The following is a 17,370-nucleotide window of genomic DNA, read 5'->3' as shown; positions in this document are numbered from 1 at the left end:
TGGGAGTTAACAGGAACGCCAAGAGTTAATCCCATGGAAGCTGGAGAAGAATATACACATTCCACGCAGACAGTAAGTCAGTTGTGGACTGAAGGGCGGTGAGGCAGCCACGCTACGCACTGCAAATGCCCCATTCCAAGCATTTATTATTTTTTATAATGATCTGAAGATGATTTTCATTTATTGTCCAACCAGCTTAATCCAGTTCAGATTCACATTGAATAGAATCTATCCAGGCAGCACTGGGCACAGTACCACTGGGTGAGTCGTCAGAATTTAAAGTGGAATTTAAAAATAATGAATTTCCTACATAAAATTCACATCCTCTGAAATCCTAACTACAGGGTCATAGAGGTCTGCTGGAGCCAATCCCAGCTAACACAGGGCACAAGGCAGGAAACAAACCCAGGCAGGGTGCCAGCCCACTGCAGGGCACGCACACACATACACAAAGGACAATTTAGAATCGCCAATGCACCTAACCTGCATGTCTTTGGACTGTGGGAGGAAACCCATACAGACACAGGTAGAACATGCAAACTCCATGCAGGGAGGACCCAGGAAGCGAACCCGGGTCTCCTAACTGCAAGGCAGCAGCACTACCCACTGCACCACCATGCCACCCCATCCTCTGAAATTTCTATACAAAACCTTTCTATATCTGCTAACTTCATCACAAGGTAACAGAGTGTCAGGGTTTCTCCTGGCAGCATTGGATGCAAGATAAAAAACATCATTAGAAGGGAATAGTCCATCATTGGGCACACTCACACATACAAAATTAATACTGAGACACCATTTCGCCTAACATTTACAATTTTGGGATGTAGGAGGAAACTCAACCACCTGCAGAAACCCAGTAAGATTCAGGATTAGGTTTATAATGATCTGAGCAGAAAGTGAAAACTGTCAGGCACAGTAACCACAGCACCACCATATCATCCCATTTCATATTGGCAATTTTCAAAGTAAGTGAGTAGAATCAGGTACCCGTGCAAAATTATATAAATCTCAAAATATCCAAATCCGCCTGCCATCACATGATAACCGTCTTAAATTAAACATTTCCTATTGATTGAATAGGTCAATATTTGAATGAAACATGTAAAATGTTATGAATGAAATAAATGCTACATTTAATAGTGCACTTAAGCAAATGATTTATTTTAAAATTACAGTCATGTGCTTCTATGGTGTTTTTGAAACATTTTAGTTTTAGCTGAAAGTATTAAGGCTTCTCTCTATATCAGACATTAAGGAAGTGTACATGGGAATAAGAAACAGTTTTTATGATGCTGGTATAGGATTATTTTAGGAAAGCCATACATGAAATAACAGAGCACAAGCGTTATGCAAGTCAAACATAGTAAATGGAGCTGTCTCTTCATTCTTGGTACAGTAATTTCCTCAGTAAACATTGGAGCCCATATGCCAAAATATCATGCATGATTTTGTAGCTTAGGCCGTTGTCTAGAAGAAAGTAAACTCTCCTTAAAATCATTTGTTAGTGAAAAAATTATGAATGAAAACAATTTCTGTATGCCAAGCTAACAGTTAAATCAATAATAAGTTGTTCATAACAATTTTGGTTCTTAGATGTCATCCCTTAGCTTTCCTATTTGAATCCTTTTTAACAAACGCTTCCTCATCCAAATTTGCTTCAGTATTATACTGTTTTGTGGCACCATGATGGAAGTGCAAGGATTAATATTTTTTCAGAATGGGGTGGTTTGATCATCCAGCAACATAATGCTTGAGGGAAAACGGCTCTTTATGGGTGACGGCTTGTGTTGTTAGTGCCAAACGGAGGCAGCGGCCCCTCTTCCTCTTCTGACACAATACTGTGGGTATTCTCCATTGTCTCACTCTCTGTTAAATTTGTGCTGTTTTGGGCATGTCTCTCCTTCTCCAGCATTTTTTCTTGCTCCACCTTTAATTCCAAATATGATCTAGAAAACATGTGAAAAATGGATGTGGCTGGGAATGCCATGATCAAAATCCCACTAAGAATGCTGCTCAAAGCAACCACCTGGCCCGGGATGCTTCTTGGCACCATGTCACCATAGCCAACTGTTGTCATAGAGATGATGGCCCACCAATAAGAAGCGGGGATGCTGGAGAACTCCTGGCTCTTCATCATTTCACTCTCGGCTAAGTAAACTAGAGGTGAGAAAAGTGTGACTGCCACGCATAGAAAGAGAAGCAACAGTCCAAATTCTCTTGTGCTGCGCCTCACAGTTAGGCCCAGGGTCTGTAACCCCAGAGAGTGCCTCGCCAGCCTCATGACATATAATATCCTCAAGGCACGCAGGATTCGAAGCACTAGCCCAAGTTTTTCTAAATAGCCTTTGCCCCCAGGCTTTTCCTTGATTTGGTTCTCATCTTCCACAATCAAAGAAACATAATATGGAAGAATAGCAATGGCATCGATAATATTTAGGGGTCTTTGAATAAATGCCAATTTGCTCTTGGCCTGAATGAAACGAAGAAGGATTTCCAGGGAGAACCAGGCCACGCACACAGTTTCCAAGATGAACATGTTGTAACATTTCTGTGAACATTCTCCCTAAAAGAAATATAAAGAAAGAGATTAAATTAATTGAGCATAACTTTACACATGCAAAGTTCAGATTTTTTTTAATTGCTAGTATTACCAACCATATACTATCATCAGGCAAGAGCTTTGTAGAGGCACAGAGAGCATAAACTTGTGTTAGTTGAATGTAGAAATAGGGTCATCTTTCAATTATTTGTTCCATTGCTAGGTCATAGGCAGGTGGAGCAACAACTGGATTAGATGATCCACACGCACTCGTAACAGGCCAGTGTGAAGTTACCAGCTAATCCTAGAATCATGCCTATAAGTGTAATGGTCCAGGCATGTGTAAGCGTGACGAGCTTAGACAGAGTCAGCCTCACATCAGACACATGGAAGTACACCATTTGCAGCTCAGAAGCTGTGCCATCTGTGGCACAGAGTCACAACCAGTGGGTGTTATACTAGTTAAGACTCATTATAATTTGATTAGGCGTATTTTTCTTGTTTTTAAAATTCATTTTCTTCTTAGGGCTTTGAAACACAAAAAAATGTATTTCTTCACTTGTGTTTTGTTTTTGAGGATGTACTACTCAATACTGTATTACTCTGTTACTTTACATAAGTCTTTTCCAACTCCGTTAATGGCGCTTTTCCACTGCATAGTACGGCACAGCACAGTTCAGTACAGCTCACCTTGGTTCGGCTCAGTTCGGCTCGGTTTGCGTTTCGACTGCAGTTTAGTACCGCTTTAGAGTGGGCGGGATTATTCACGTGTCGTTATAGTTGCGCCGCATATACTGCTCGCTCTTCATTTTTTTTAACTTGTCCCTACACTGTTTGTGAGTCCGATGGTAGCCATGTGCGCCCAAGAGCTTAGCGACCTCCTGAAAAACTTTTTCATTCCGCGTCGCCCCATCCAGCTCTCGCTGGATCCGCTCTCGCTACCAACGAGGAACGTCTGTACTTCCTCAATAGACCACGAAACAGCCATTTTTGGTTAAAACAAAATGGTGCGTCCGAACCTTCGCTGGCTGTGCTAAAAATCTAGCAGGTCTGTTGTGTCTTGTGTCGCAAGTTCAGTGACGCAGTAATGACAATTTTCTCCAGCCAATCAGTGACCAGCAGAGTTTACACGTCACGTTTTGGTAACGGTTCGGTGCGCTTGGACCCTCGGCTGAGGTGGTACTAAAAAAAGGACCAGGTACCAGGAACTGTTCCCAGTGGAAAACCCCCCAAAAGTGAGCTGAACTGAACCGTGTCGTGCCATACTATGCAGTGGAAAAGCGCCTTACGTGGATGCTGCCATTTTTTGGGCTGGTCACTATGGATAACCGTCGAGAAGAGCAATGGATGACATCAGTTACACGATTGTTGTGAGAGAGAGTTTCTAGGGACCATTGTAAGTAACCAGAAGACTGGAAGATGTAAACACGCAACTAAAATTAGTAGTAAGTGACAGGAAAGGGTCAAGCCTATAATAAAGCACACAATACAGGGGCAAACTGAAGATTGAAGTCAAAGTCAAAAATAGGATTCAATGCAGACACGAAGCCTAGCACCTGGCCTGTTTGAATTAAAGCTAACTACTACTTCTATCTATCTATCTATCTATCAATCTATCTATCTATCTATCTATCTATCTACTGAAGAGTTGTTTTTTTTTTATCCAACTGGGTAAAACTTTCAACTGTTAACATGGCCAAACCAATGCCAGAAATCCAGTGACATCACAGGCACAAGGACTTCAATCACATGACACTCTGATTGTGTTGCATAAACAGGTAATCCATCCATCCATTATCCAACCCACTATATCCTAACTACAGGGTCACGGGGGTCTGCTGGAGCCAATCCCAGCCAACACAGGGCACAAGGCAGGAAACAAACCCCGGGCAGGGCGCCAGCCCACCGCAGTAAACAGGTAATGGGAGAAAGTAAAAAAAAAAATGTAAATGCATTAAAATTATTTTCAAATGATTAAAAATCTCCAAAAAAAACTGAAAAACAAGGAATAACTCCCATTGAATCCTAATAACAGGTACAGCTATATCAGCAATCACATAAAAGTCTGTCACAGTCATTACCAGATCATCTGAGACGGGATCAGAAAGAAAACTTTGGTTGTTTAAACTGTACATCTTAGAAAATTCTGCTTAAAGAAATTTTGCAATAGTTATAGTGACAATGATTTTTAGAGTTGCAGTTCTGGTTTTGATGAAAGATACCATGAATTTTTGGCTTCTGAATCAGGCTTGGTTATGGTTCCACTTAAGTGGGGAGACCTTAGACACAATATGTTGTTTTTATAATATGTCTTACCGTTGTGCCATTTTGCTTTTATTATGGAAACAAGTATTGTTTGCTGATTGTGATTGAGGTCCGTAGAGGGTTAGATCTCTAGTAAAGTATCAAACATTAATAATAACATCGTATTCATAATCACTGACCTTGAAATAGTCTAAAATGATACCCCACATACTTATATTTGAAATTTATCATTTTTAACCTTCTGAGAGTGGTTCTTAAGAGGAATAGGACCACATGTCAAGAATCACATTTTTAAAATATCATTATCGTGACCACCGCCTTCAAAATAGCATAAGACGACACTCTGCATTCCTATATTACCTATCCCCATTTTTCAAAGTTTTGTGAACAAGTAAATAGTTTTGACTTCGTATCCAATTTGGCGATGAACCCTTGAGGTCAATTGATGTGGTGTGCACAGCTTCGTTCTGATTATTTTTGCCTCCAGACACCTCTTGGTTTACTCTTTATCATAAGGGTGTACATTTCTGCATAAAATAATGTCCAGAAAAGGCATAAGAATGTGGGATTTTCAAGTCTGGAGGGCCACAATTAGGGAAGAACCTCCAGAAAGCTCAATGTCTTGCATAACATGACATCAAGACGAGTTGCACGGTATATCACATGTGGGGGTTTTCTTGTAATGCTAAGCCATGAGGTGCCAGACAAATAAAACTGAAGTGATTTCTAAACATTCAGAAGTACAGTGGAATGCAAAAGTGTGGGCACTGTTGCTTAAAATGTCTGTTACTGGGAATAGTTACAGTAAGTGAGCAGAGGATATTAAATACTATTTATACTATTTAAACATAGCAGGTTTTGTCTGCTATGATGCTCATGGTGCAGGGCTTGAGATGCCTGTTTTTTATTTGTGACTTTTTCGTGCAGGTGCCTGTTTCATATAAGAAATACTCACTTGTAAAGTCTCTTATTGTCCTGGTGATAAGAGGCATTATGACAAGTATAATTTGAAATAGTGTATAAATGCACTCAAACCAAGTCAACAGTGCTCTTTACTATCTTCCATTTGAATGAAAGGCTTACAGTACCATGCTGATTTTAGCTATGTTACTGTAAACACTTTTGCTTAAACAAATCATTTTCCAAATTTAACTAACAAATCAAATACACCAAATTCAATCTAAGATCCAATTGTTTTCTTAACTAATCAAGCAATCATTCAAATACAATTAAATTAGTGTACTGTGTATGTCTTACTTTTTTATTTCTTTGAGTAATTACTATTTTTGTGTTAATTGAAAACATTTCTGTTGTGTTGCATTTTGATAATCTGCACAATGCTTTTAGCCCATCTGTTAAAATAAACATAATTGAATCGCATATAATAAAGCAAACATGAACAGAATTGCTTTGGGACCAGAGACAATAAAATTACGATGTTCTGGTCTAAATAGAAAGCATTACGTCTGGCACAAATTCAGCACATTACCCAGTCAGCACCATTAGCATTGCCAGCAGTCAGTGGGAAGTTTGCCAGGAATGACAGGAAAATGTATGAAGCAAAGTAACAAGCAAATTTTAGAGCACATCCTCTCATCTGGTAAAAAGCTAAATCTGGGATGACTATTTTCTTTTGTTAGAAAATGAAATGAAACATAAGGCCAAATTTACACTGGAATGACTCCTAATAGTAGAGAATGTCCTGGAGTTGATCACTGAAAAGTCTTGAGCTGAACTGCAGTGGAAAGAATTCCAGAAGTCCTTAAGTAAGTTAAAGGGGCTTGGTTTGTGAAAGGGATTGAAGAAATCTGGTGTACAAAGCTGATAGATAGTGAGTTGTTCATTAATCATCTAATAATAAATGAAAAAGTGATCTTCATTTATTAAGCTTAAATCTTTCATAAAATTCTAAGCTGTAATGCATCTGTGGAGATACTAATAATATGAATTAAAACAAATTTAAATTCAGTTATCTATATGCACTAACCATCTAGAGCCTATAATATTTACCAGGAGATAAATGCAAATTAGTTTACAAATAATTACTTTGACTTGGTGAGTTATACATCAGCACACCCCTCTTCATTACACTCCACTCCACCTACTGTAGGCTGGCTATCTTACTGTGATTTGCACTAACTTATGTTTGTTTGTTTGTATTTCACAATACTGTGGAGTGACCTCCACAATGCTTTTAGGCCTGTTGAATCTGTTTCTGTCTCATCCATTTTTACTGTCACAACAACTCGTAAGTACAATATGTGACTCTGTATTGAGCACTGGGTATTTATTTGTTTTCTTATATTATGCTACATGGCCAAGAGTTTATGGACACCTGACCGTCACACCTATATAACTTTATTGGACATGGCCGTTAACAAAGGGCATTAATATGGAGTTGCCCTCTACTTTGCAGTTTTAATAGGCTATACTCTTCTGGGAAGAGTTGTGCACATTCATTCTAAACAGCATTTGTGAGGTCAGACACGTATGTTGGACAAGAAGACCTGGCTTACAATCGGCATTGAAGTTCATCCTAGAGGGGCTGAAAAGGGTTGAGGTCAGGCCAGTCTTGTTCCTCCACACCAAACCATGTCTTTATGGAACTGGCTGTTTGGAGAGGAGCACAATGGTACAGGAACAAAAAGGTCTTCCCCAAACTATTGCCACAAGGTTGGAAGTGTTCAATTGGCTCAGATGTGTTCATATACTGTACCCTTCACTGGAACCAAGGGGCCTTGCCCAAACCCTGAAAAACAGCCCCAGACCATTATTCCATTATCCCTCCTCTGCCAAACTTTACATTAGGCACTATATAGTCCAGAAGACAGCATTCTTTTAGCATCCACCAATTCCATATTTGTCCATTAGGCTGTAAGATAATGATTGATCATTCCTGAGAACACCTCTCCACATCCCCAGACTCCAATGTTGGTATGCTTTACACCACTGAGTCAACAGTCAACATTGCATTTTGGGCTTGTGTTGTAATGGCCGATCCCTTACCCAGCCGGCAGCCACACTACCAGGACCTGTGGCCTGGATGAATTACTGAGAAAACCTACCTATACCAAGCCATACCTCTGACAAATAATATTTTCCCTCCTCTCCAATCGACGGTTCAAAGACTAGCAAACAAAAGTAGATATGTAAAATAAGTGTAGGAATATATTAAATGAAACACAATGACAGATACAATAATGCAAATCCACGACGTAAAATATATCTATATATCTATATATATATATATCCCTCCACCAAACCAGCAAAGTAAAAATAACACATATAAAATAGCAAAACCTCCCTTGCCTCTGCAAACGTATTACAAGCACAAAACACAAATAATATCAATGGATGAATACTGAATGACAATGAACGTGAAATTGAGTCCGGGTAAATCACTGTCCAGAATATGGATGACTGATCAAAAATGGATGTGTCTGAATCTCCCGAATAAAACAGAACGACCACACAGTGCTTACTTGGCGAATGGTGGATAATAATGTCCAACCCCGGGGTTTCTGGCGATGATGGTGCTGTCGTGATTCCGGCGAAATGAGAAGCAAACTAGAACAAGGCGCGATGTAAATAATGGCAGAAAAAATTATGATCAGTTGTCAATACTCTCTCCTGATCGTTTAAATAATGATAAGTCGGATGTAACTGGCAAAACTCCAGTACTGACGTGTCCAGGGGTCGCTGCCTTCCCGCAACATCCTTCCCCGTTTCTCATTACAGGGATAACATTTAAACAGACAAATATTAGTTTAAATGGGGTGCTGTGATGAGATGCGACTTGGGTGCAAACAGTATAAACAACAATACCTATATGGCCCTGCTACATTGTTGCTCAGCCATGGAAGCCCATTTCATGAAGCATCCGACATACAGCTCCTGTGCTGATGTTGCTTCAAGAGGCAGGTAGTTTGCAACTCTGTTACAAAGGACTCCACATAGGAGAGGTGATTTTTACAGACAATCAGAGGCCCCACCATATGAGTTTGTGTGGTCTACCACTATGTGGCTGAGCTGTTGTTGCTCTTAGACAATTCCTCTTCAAAATAATAGCACTTAAAAGTGACTGGGGAGGATTTAACAGAGCAGATATTTTATGTATTGCCGACAATGGAGGACATCATCAAATATTCATAGCTTTCATCCATAGGCAAACATTTCATTATATTCGTACATCAATGTTTATTTGAGGAGCACTAACAACGAAAGTTAGATCAGCGATGTGAAAACCAAAGAATGTGAAGTCAAAATGTAAAAGTTCAGTTTGCTCTAAATGAGCCACCATTATTTAAGGACTAGAGGTCAGTGTGTTTCCTAATAAATAAATAAAACTAATTTCAAGCAGTGCCTAGTTACAGATTTTTTTTTTTAGAAAAACATGAAAATATTTAATCCTTAATGAAGCTTTTGAGAAAGTAAGTGAACAAGGAGTTTTAAGTCCTTTCTTGGCAGAGTTTTTACTTACACATGTGTTTATTTATTAAGGAAAGAAAACAATTCCAGGCACCCTTGAGCCTAGAAACTACCTGTATTAAAAGAGACAAACACCCAGGCCAGTTTTTGGCCATCTGCCCATTCCATTATTCACCAGGATTTCTTTACCATATTTTTGAGGCACCATTAATACCTGACAACAAAATCCTGGGTCCTTTTAAATTTTCCAGTTGTTCTCCCTGATATGTACTCTTTCAGGCCACACCTTTTCGGAGTAGCAGCGAGCAGAAGCACAGAGCAGCAGTGTCTCCCACAGGCACGTAGCCCTTCGCAAACACCTGAGTAAGTTCACCTGAAGTAAAGCTGGCAGCTGACCAGGAGAAATAACTGGCAGTGAGAAATCAAAGTCGATCGCTCAGTGGGTGGTGGAAACTTAAATTTGACGGACTCTTAGTGATTCAGCTGAACATGGAAAGCGCCAAAGTTACTACAAAAACAGAGAAGATGATATCAACACTAAACATAAGATCTGCTCTCTGCCTGTTGAGGGCACGTTTATATGTTGGGTGTCCTGCAGCACGTACAGTTCAGGTTTTCCAGCCAAAAGAGTAGACAGCTTCACCTGCCAAAAGTGTTTAGTTAATTTAGAGTTGGTTGGGAAAATATGCGAATTGGAGGGCCGCATTAGGAACCTGATAGCAATTAGGCAAACCAAAAATTGTATCGACTCAGTTTGTTTAGATAATTTGGCTACTTCTGATTCGGCTTCAGTCTCTCCAGGTCCCACTGTAGTCAGTCCATGGCCGAAGTCAGTAGCACCAATTCAGCCACAGGGCGAGTGGGTAACAGTAAGACGGGGGTCTAAGAATCCAAAATTTAGTCCCCAGCACCCAGGTCACCAATTCGGACCCAGAACAGATTCTCAGCACTCCACAGAGCACCTGTGGAAACTGAGAATAAGAAAGTGCTCATAATTGGCAATTCCATAGTGCGGAATGTTAGAATTCCAAACTATGTTAAACCAGCAGTTAATGTTAAATGCCTCGCAGGGGCCAAGATTTCTAACATAGAGGCCGCATTGGACTGTGTCGCCGACAATGAAGTATCTACCTTATTGCTGCATGTCGGCACTAATGATATTTATTTACAGCAATCTGAGGTATTAAAGCGGAACTTCATCTCTCTATGCACCAAAGCTAAAAAAATGTTGAAAAAGAAAATGGTTTAGTTGTATCTGGCCCCTTACCAAGGTTATATAGAGGGATGTGATTTTTAGCAGATTGCATTCCCTTCACTGCTGGCTAGAAACCTGGTGTGCAAATAAAAGCATAGCATTTGTGAACAATTGGGATGATTTTTGGGAAAGGCCTGGATTTTTCAAAAGAGATGGTCTTCATCCTAACTGGAGGGGATCTTATGTATTATCCCAAAATATGGCAGCAAAACTGCCTGGTTGACTGATTAGAGCACCATCCAGGCCACAGTCATGTGATCTTAAATCACAGGCTGTTGTTTATCCCACCTGTTATTTTCCTGAAGCTGTTACCCATAATCCCTGTTGTGGGGCATCCAGTAAATTTAGTCTTGATACCAACCTTAAATTACTTGATAACCAAAAAATAAGGTGTATAATTAGACCAAGGGATAAAACCAGACCTCCACCAGGGGCATCTGTAATAGAAATTTATTTCAAATTAAAACAAAAATATATCACCAGTTCAGAAAGAACCATGCAGTTTTAAATGCTGTTTATTGAACATTCACTCTCTTGGCACTAAAGCTGTTTTGGTAAATGATATAATATTAAGTACAAAATCTGATCTGTGTCTTCTCACTGAAACCTGGCTTAGTAAATGTGACACTGTTCCCTAGCTGAGGCGTCACCAGATGGATACTCGTTCCTTCATAAGTCTAGAGATTCTGGTCGAGGAGGAGGCCTTGGAATAATTCATTGTAACAAAATGCAAATCACTCCTAAAAATTTAGGCAACTTTACATCCTTTGAGGCATTCATTTTAAATATTAAAACAGATTCCAACACAATTATAGTGCTAGTCTACAGACCACCAGGGCCATATTCATTGTTCATGACTGAATTTAGCAACCTTCTATCTGATTTGGCTATAAATTATGATCACGTAGTACTGATGGGGGATTTTAATGTACACATTGATGTGGAAACTGACACTTTTAGCAAATGTTTTACTTATTTGTTAAATTCAGTAGGATTTTGTCAGATTGTCAAAGGTCCAACTCATAATCATAACCACACATTAGATTTAATTATAACTTACAAAGTTGAAATTCAAAATTTAAATATTACACCATTAAATGAGGTTACAGTATTTCCAATCACTACTTAATTACATTTGATTTAGTCCTGCCCATGCCAACGCACTCACAGATTAAAACAAAGACAGTGCGACATCTAGATTGTAATTCTGCTTCAAAATTTATAGATACTTTGAGTAAGTTGAGTGTAATTGTGGAAAACCATTTAGATCAGCTAACATCACATTATAATGTGACCTTGAGAGATGCTCTGGACACCGTGGCTCCCCTTAAAACAAAAGTGATCAAAGCACATAGAAACTCTCCCTGGTTTAATGAAAACACTCGGCTCTTAAATTAGAGTGTCAAAAACTGGAGTGCAGATGGAGAACAACAAAGCTACATGTCTTTCAAATTGCATGGACAGAGAGTGTTAAAAATATAAAAAAGCTCTCTTTAAAGCTCACTCAGAATACTATTCTACATTAATAGATAGCAATAATAAAAATCCTCGGGTACTGTTTAGAACAGTGGCTAAATTAACAAATGGAATTCAGATCAACAGTGCAAAATACCAACAGATATTAGCAGTACAGACTTTATGAACTTCTTCAATGAGAAAATTAAAAATATAAGATCCCAGATCTCAGCATCACAGTACAAACCAAATACTAGCTTAGCAGACCCTGTCTCACATTGCATTCAGCACTTTAATAATTTTAATCCTGTAACTGAGCAGGAAGTCTTAACTTTAATTACTAAAATGAAGCCCACTACTTGTTCCCTAGATCCAGTGCCAACAAAACTAGTAAAAAGTGCAATGGATGTTCTTGCAGCCTATTCTAAACATTATTAATAGTTCATTATTGCATGGCACAGTACCTGATGCACTAAAAGTGTCAGTCATTAAACCAATACTTAAAAAGTCAGACCTAGACCCACACATACTAAATAATTATAGGCCTATTTCAAATTTACCATTTCTCTCTAAAATACTAGAAAAGTAGCCAGTCAGCTTCAGTCACACCTTACGCATTACAATTTATTTGAGAAATTCCAGTCTGGCTTTCGCACTGGTCATAGTACAGAAACGGCACTAACACGGGTTGTAAATGACATTCTGATATCCTCTGATGAAGGAAACTCCACTGTAATTATGTTGTTAGACTTAAGTGCAGCATTTGACACCATTGACCATTCTATTTTACTGCACAGGCTAGAAAATGATGTTGGGCTTACAGGCACTGTGCTCGCTTGGTTTAGTTCTTATTTATCAAATCGATTCCAGTATGTACAGAAATGTGCTGACAGTACTCCATCATTATACACAGAAGTTCAATATGGTGTCCCAGGGCTCAGTACTGGGACCTTTACTGTTTTCACTTTACATGCTTCCACTGGGATCTCTCATTAGGAAACATAATGTTAATTTTCACTCATATGCAGATGACACCCAGTTATACCTTTCATTTAAATCAAATGAAGTTTCTCCGATGTTGTCTTTAATTAGTTGTGTTAGTGAATTAAAGGAATGGATGAATGAGAACTACTTGTCTTTAAATACAGATAAAACAGAGATGTTAATTGTTGGAGGGAATGACGCTGATCACAGCAATATTTTGTCATCATTTAACTCAGTTGGAATCCCATTAATTTTACTGAATCAGCCCGCAATCTAGGAGTTATCTTTGACTCTAGTATGTCATTTAAAGCATATTACAAAGTTGTCCAAAACATGTTTCTTCCATCTTAAAAATGTTAGGAAATTAAGGCGCTTTCTAAATAAACAGGATTCTGAGAAATTAATTCATGCATTGATTTCTAGTAGGATTGACTGGATGTTCAAACTGTTCTTTATACAGCCTTAAGTAAATCCAAAATGCTGCTGCAAGAATTATTACAAGAACAAGAAAATATGAACACATAACTCCAGTTTTTAAATCTTACACTGGCTCCCAGTTAAGTTTAGGGCAGATTTCAAAATCCTCCTTTTAACATATAAAGCATTAAATGGCCAAGGTCCGGCTTACTTGTCTGAACTTATCATGACTTACAAACCTGAGCGCACATTAAGATCTCAAGATGCCGGTCTGCTTATGATTCCAAGGATTAATAAAATAACAGTGGGAGGTCGAGCTTTTAGTTACAGGGCCCCTAAACTGTGGAATGGTCTGCCTGCTACTATAAGAGATGCCCCTTCGGTCTCAGCCTTTAAATCCCGACTGAAGACTCACTACTTCAGTTTAGCATATCCTGACTAGAGCTGCTGATTAACTGTACATACTGCATCTCTGTTGTTAGTCATTAGCACTAAAACCTAAGTAGCATGATAGTTATAATTTGTATACTAACCCTCACCTATTCTGTTTCTCTTCTCGGTACTCAAATGTGGCATTGGTGCCACGCCCACCTGCCAAGTTGTTTGCCTGCCTATGGTAAAGTCATCCCTGATGGAGGATCACAGGAATCGTGGGAAAGAAGGGTCCTTTCATCAGATTAGCACTATTTCAGCTGTGGAATGGCCAGATGGGGGAGGCAGCTAGATGGCTGAGGTCTCCAGGACTCAAAACAAATCCAAATCATATTATGTGATATCATCTACTGTTAAATTCTACTTGTACTTCTAAAATTTTTATTTTTATACTGTCTTGAGGATTTGTTCTGTTCTGTGTAGTGTACTGTATTGTATTGCCCCCTTCTTTTGACATCCACTGCACGCCCAACCTACCTGGAAAGGGGTCTCTCTTTGAACTGCCTTTCCCAAGGTTTCTTCCATTTTTCCCTACAAGGTTTTTTGGGAGTTTTTCCTTGTCTTCTTAGAGAGTCAAGGCTGGGTGGCTATCAAAGGCAGGGCCTGTTAAAGCCCATTGTGGCACTTCTTGTGTGATTTTGGCCTATACAAAAATAAATTGTATTGTATTGTATTGTATTAACACCCAACAGACAACTCTGAGAGCTCCATACATCACCATTGCATTCAGTAACTTTTCTATGACACCTCCTAGCAGCTTAGCCAACTCTATTTTTTTCTGATATTCTGAACATTTATTGGGGACCCCCTTCATTCAGTTTAGACACACTCATGTGGACTTCAGCTATGAGTCGGACATTCCTTCAAAAGTTTGCCGAGCCTGATATCTACCTTTCCCAAGGCAGTTTTCATTTTACTCCAGCACACTGATATAATCACACCGTTTGGTTTGAGCCATTGGCAGTTTGCCCATAGACATTCTTTAATGGGAACCCATACACTTTTTGTCTTTTTGCAAAAAAGCATTTAAAATTTCCCCAAAACTAAACACAATTTAAAATCTGAAGGAAGGAGAAAACATTCAATGTTTGAAATTTTTAGCTTTTTGTAAGTGCTTAGGTAGAATAGAGTATGACTGGACTATTGCCACAAACTGTGGAAAAAACTAATAAATTATCCTGTCGTGTTGATGGATTACACTGAAGACCTACAAAGAGGCGTTTCATGTAGGTAACACATGTTCATTAGGTACACAGCTATGATTGATTACAACTGTATGACAGTGTAACTTTCACTGCAGAGTTTCTTCCAAAATCAGCAAAATGCTTTCTTTGGCTTCCCAACAAACAAGATCCGACCTCATCAATAAAGTTAGTAAAGACTAGATCAAGGACAGGGTTCTTGAAAAAGATATTTGCTTTGCTATCAGTCACTGTGCACTGTCAGAATTTAGCCTGATTCAATTTTCGAAGGTGTTCACACCATCAGCCTTGTTTGTGTATGTCATCTGAGTGAAATAAATGAGGGGAGCTTTGTGAAGGAAATAGTTCCACTTATTTTAAATTCCTGCTGCCAGTGAAATTTTTCAATGCATTGTGTAGCTTGAGTAAAGTAACAAATTACACCCATCCTCTTTCGGAATCCACTAATCAAAAACTAAGAGTCAGTGCTGTGGTGATACAATCGCATCCAGGCCCAAATGAGAAAGGTGGGGGACAGACAAATGAAGTAGGAACACAATACAATAACCAGAAGGGGACAACACATGAAAAGAACCCATCACACTACCTTTGTAAATTCACTTTTTCATGGAAAACAATTCAAAGAGGACTCATTTGTGAGAAGCATGTTGTTGTGTGGCTAGGACCCCATCATACTACACTATTTATGTAATGATTTTAGTCACTTCGGGAAAGATTAAGATAGTTGTAAAGTTGTGGATAGTTGAAGCAAGTGAGAGTCACTCAGCCACCCAGTCATGCCACTCCCCAGCTAAGCAGAGAAAATTTGATTTTGTCACCAGCTGTAGGTAGGGCTCCTACTTGAGCGAGCATTCTGTAACCACAAGGGGGCAACACTAAGCCACAAACCCTGAGACTCCATATCAACCAACACATCTCAGGGTTCAAATAAAGGATTTTATTACACTAAATAGCTCACCAAGTGGACACAATCAACAACACCACAATTTTAAAACAAGTGAATCTTCTTTTTCTCCTTCCACTTCTCCTGTTGACTGTTACCCACTGTCTCCTGACTCTTACTCCCCGAGGTGAGGCAGTGGGCCCCTTTTAAGCCAGAGCCATGAATGCGTCCAGTATCATTGTGTGTCATCTATGTGCTCACGTGCTATGCATAGTGTGTCCTAAGCCCTTTTGAGTCATGTTAAAACCAGTAAGATACTCTCCCCAGGCAGTGCCCTCTAATAGCACCCAGGGTCCCCAACAAGACTGAACTTCCATATTCCAACTCCCATGTACCCTTGTGGGTGTATAAACTGGAATGAATTCTAGGGGATCACTGGGGGGATGGAACTGCACCTGACCTCCGGCTTCTGCTGGTCTATTACTTATAGTACTCTGACCAGGCAAGATGTTCTTTTCTCATCCAGCCAGGATGCCCGTCTGTCTTCCATGGCACTTACAGTTAATAACTAAATAGTACAATGCATATGGGGCTTACATACCTAAAAGAGTTTGACTAAATGTACAAGAAAAAGAAGAACACAGGATTGAAATAATAAACTCAAGAAATAAAGGATGCTGCAAATCACAAAATGGGATGAGAGACTCATTGGATCCAAGCTAGGATATAAGCAGCACATACTGTATCACAAGTATACGGCTCAAATCTAAAGTCTACTTGAAATATGTCATATATTATACTCTGTGTCCTCATACGTTTACCTTCTAACAGGCTCAGTACTACATTTTCAGAAAGTCCATTAATATTTCAAAAAGGATTTCAGTTTTGGTCCAAGCACTATCTATGAAGAGTTTGGACATTCTCTTTCCACGTCAGTGTTTTTCTCCAGGCACTCCAGTTTAGGGCATACCGAGAATTGGTGTTTGGTGGCTCAGCCCTGTTGGTTTCCAGGGGTACCGTCTGGGGAGGCAATGTTTACTCCTGAACCCTACATTGCTGGGCTCCAACCTTACCCGGAAGTGCTTCCAGACCAGTCCTACAGGACACCAAAAGTACTCTCAGGAATTACATAAAAGGAGCCAGCTAGCTGCCTCTGCTCCAGGTGCCAGTGTCATGAGGAAGGTGAGGAAGAATGCTGAGGAGGAGTGGAGACAGAAAGAGAGGATGGAAAAAAGACAAAGTGCTGTGGGTTCCTTTGTGCTTATTATGGTACTGTGCTTTATACTATGTTTGTGTGGAAAACGTTTGGGGAAGTGTTTCCCACAGTGAAATAAAAGCTAGTGTGTTGCTGGACTTAGGTCTACATCTGTCTGTGTCAGGTTAGGGGAACTGGAGTGCCTCCTGCAGGCCACAGCATGCATTGCTTCGAAGAGTCTGGGAAGGTCCCCCTTGGGGGTCAGTGGGTGAGGTGGCTGTACGCACCGGTACTCAGCTATTAACTGCCAAT

At 39.6% G+C, this 17,370-nt stretch overlaps 1 protein-coding gene across 1 annotated transcript in view; it reads right to left on the bottom strand.

The window, feature by feature from the left end:
- Window positions 1–1,191: 1,191 nt before the first annotated feature.
- Window positions 1,192–17,370, bottom strand: part of kcng4a (potassium voltage-gated channel, subfamily G, member 4a) — a 32,965-nt gene continuing 16,786 nt past the window's right edge. Inside the window, exon 3 of the mRNA XM_039762468.1 lies at window positions 1,192–2,566. Within this exon, the coding sequence (XP_039618402.1) occupies window positions 1,772–2,566 (795 nt within the window). The 3' untranslated portion in view covers window positions 1,192–1,771. The remainder of the gene's footprint in view (window positions 2,567–17,370) is intronic.

Source organism: Polypterus senegalus, chromosome 9, assembly GCF_016835505.1.
Source record: "Polypterus senegalus isolate Bchr_013 chromosome 9, ASM1683550v1, whole genome shotgun sequence".
In the NCBI taxonomy this organism is placed as follows: domain Eukaryota; kingdom Metazoa; phylum Chordata; class Cladistia; order Polypteriformes; family Polypteridae; genus Polypterus; species Polypterus senegalus.
The sequence above is the reverse complement of the archived record's forward strand: the minus strand, read 5'-3'. Positions and strand labels throughout refer to the sequence as shown.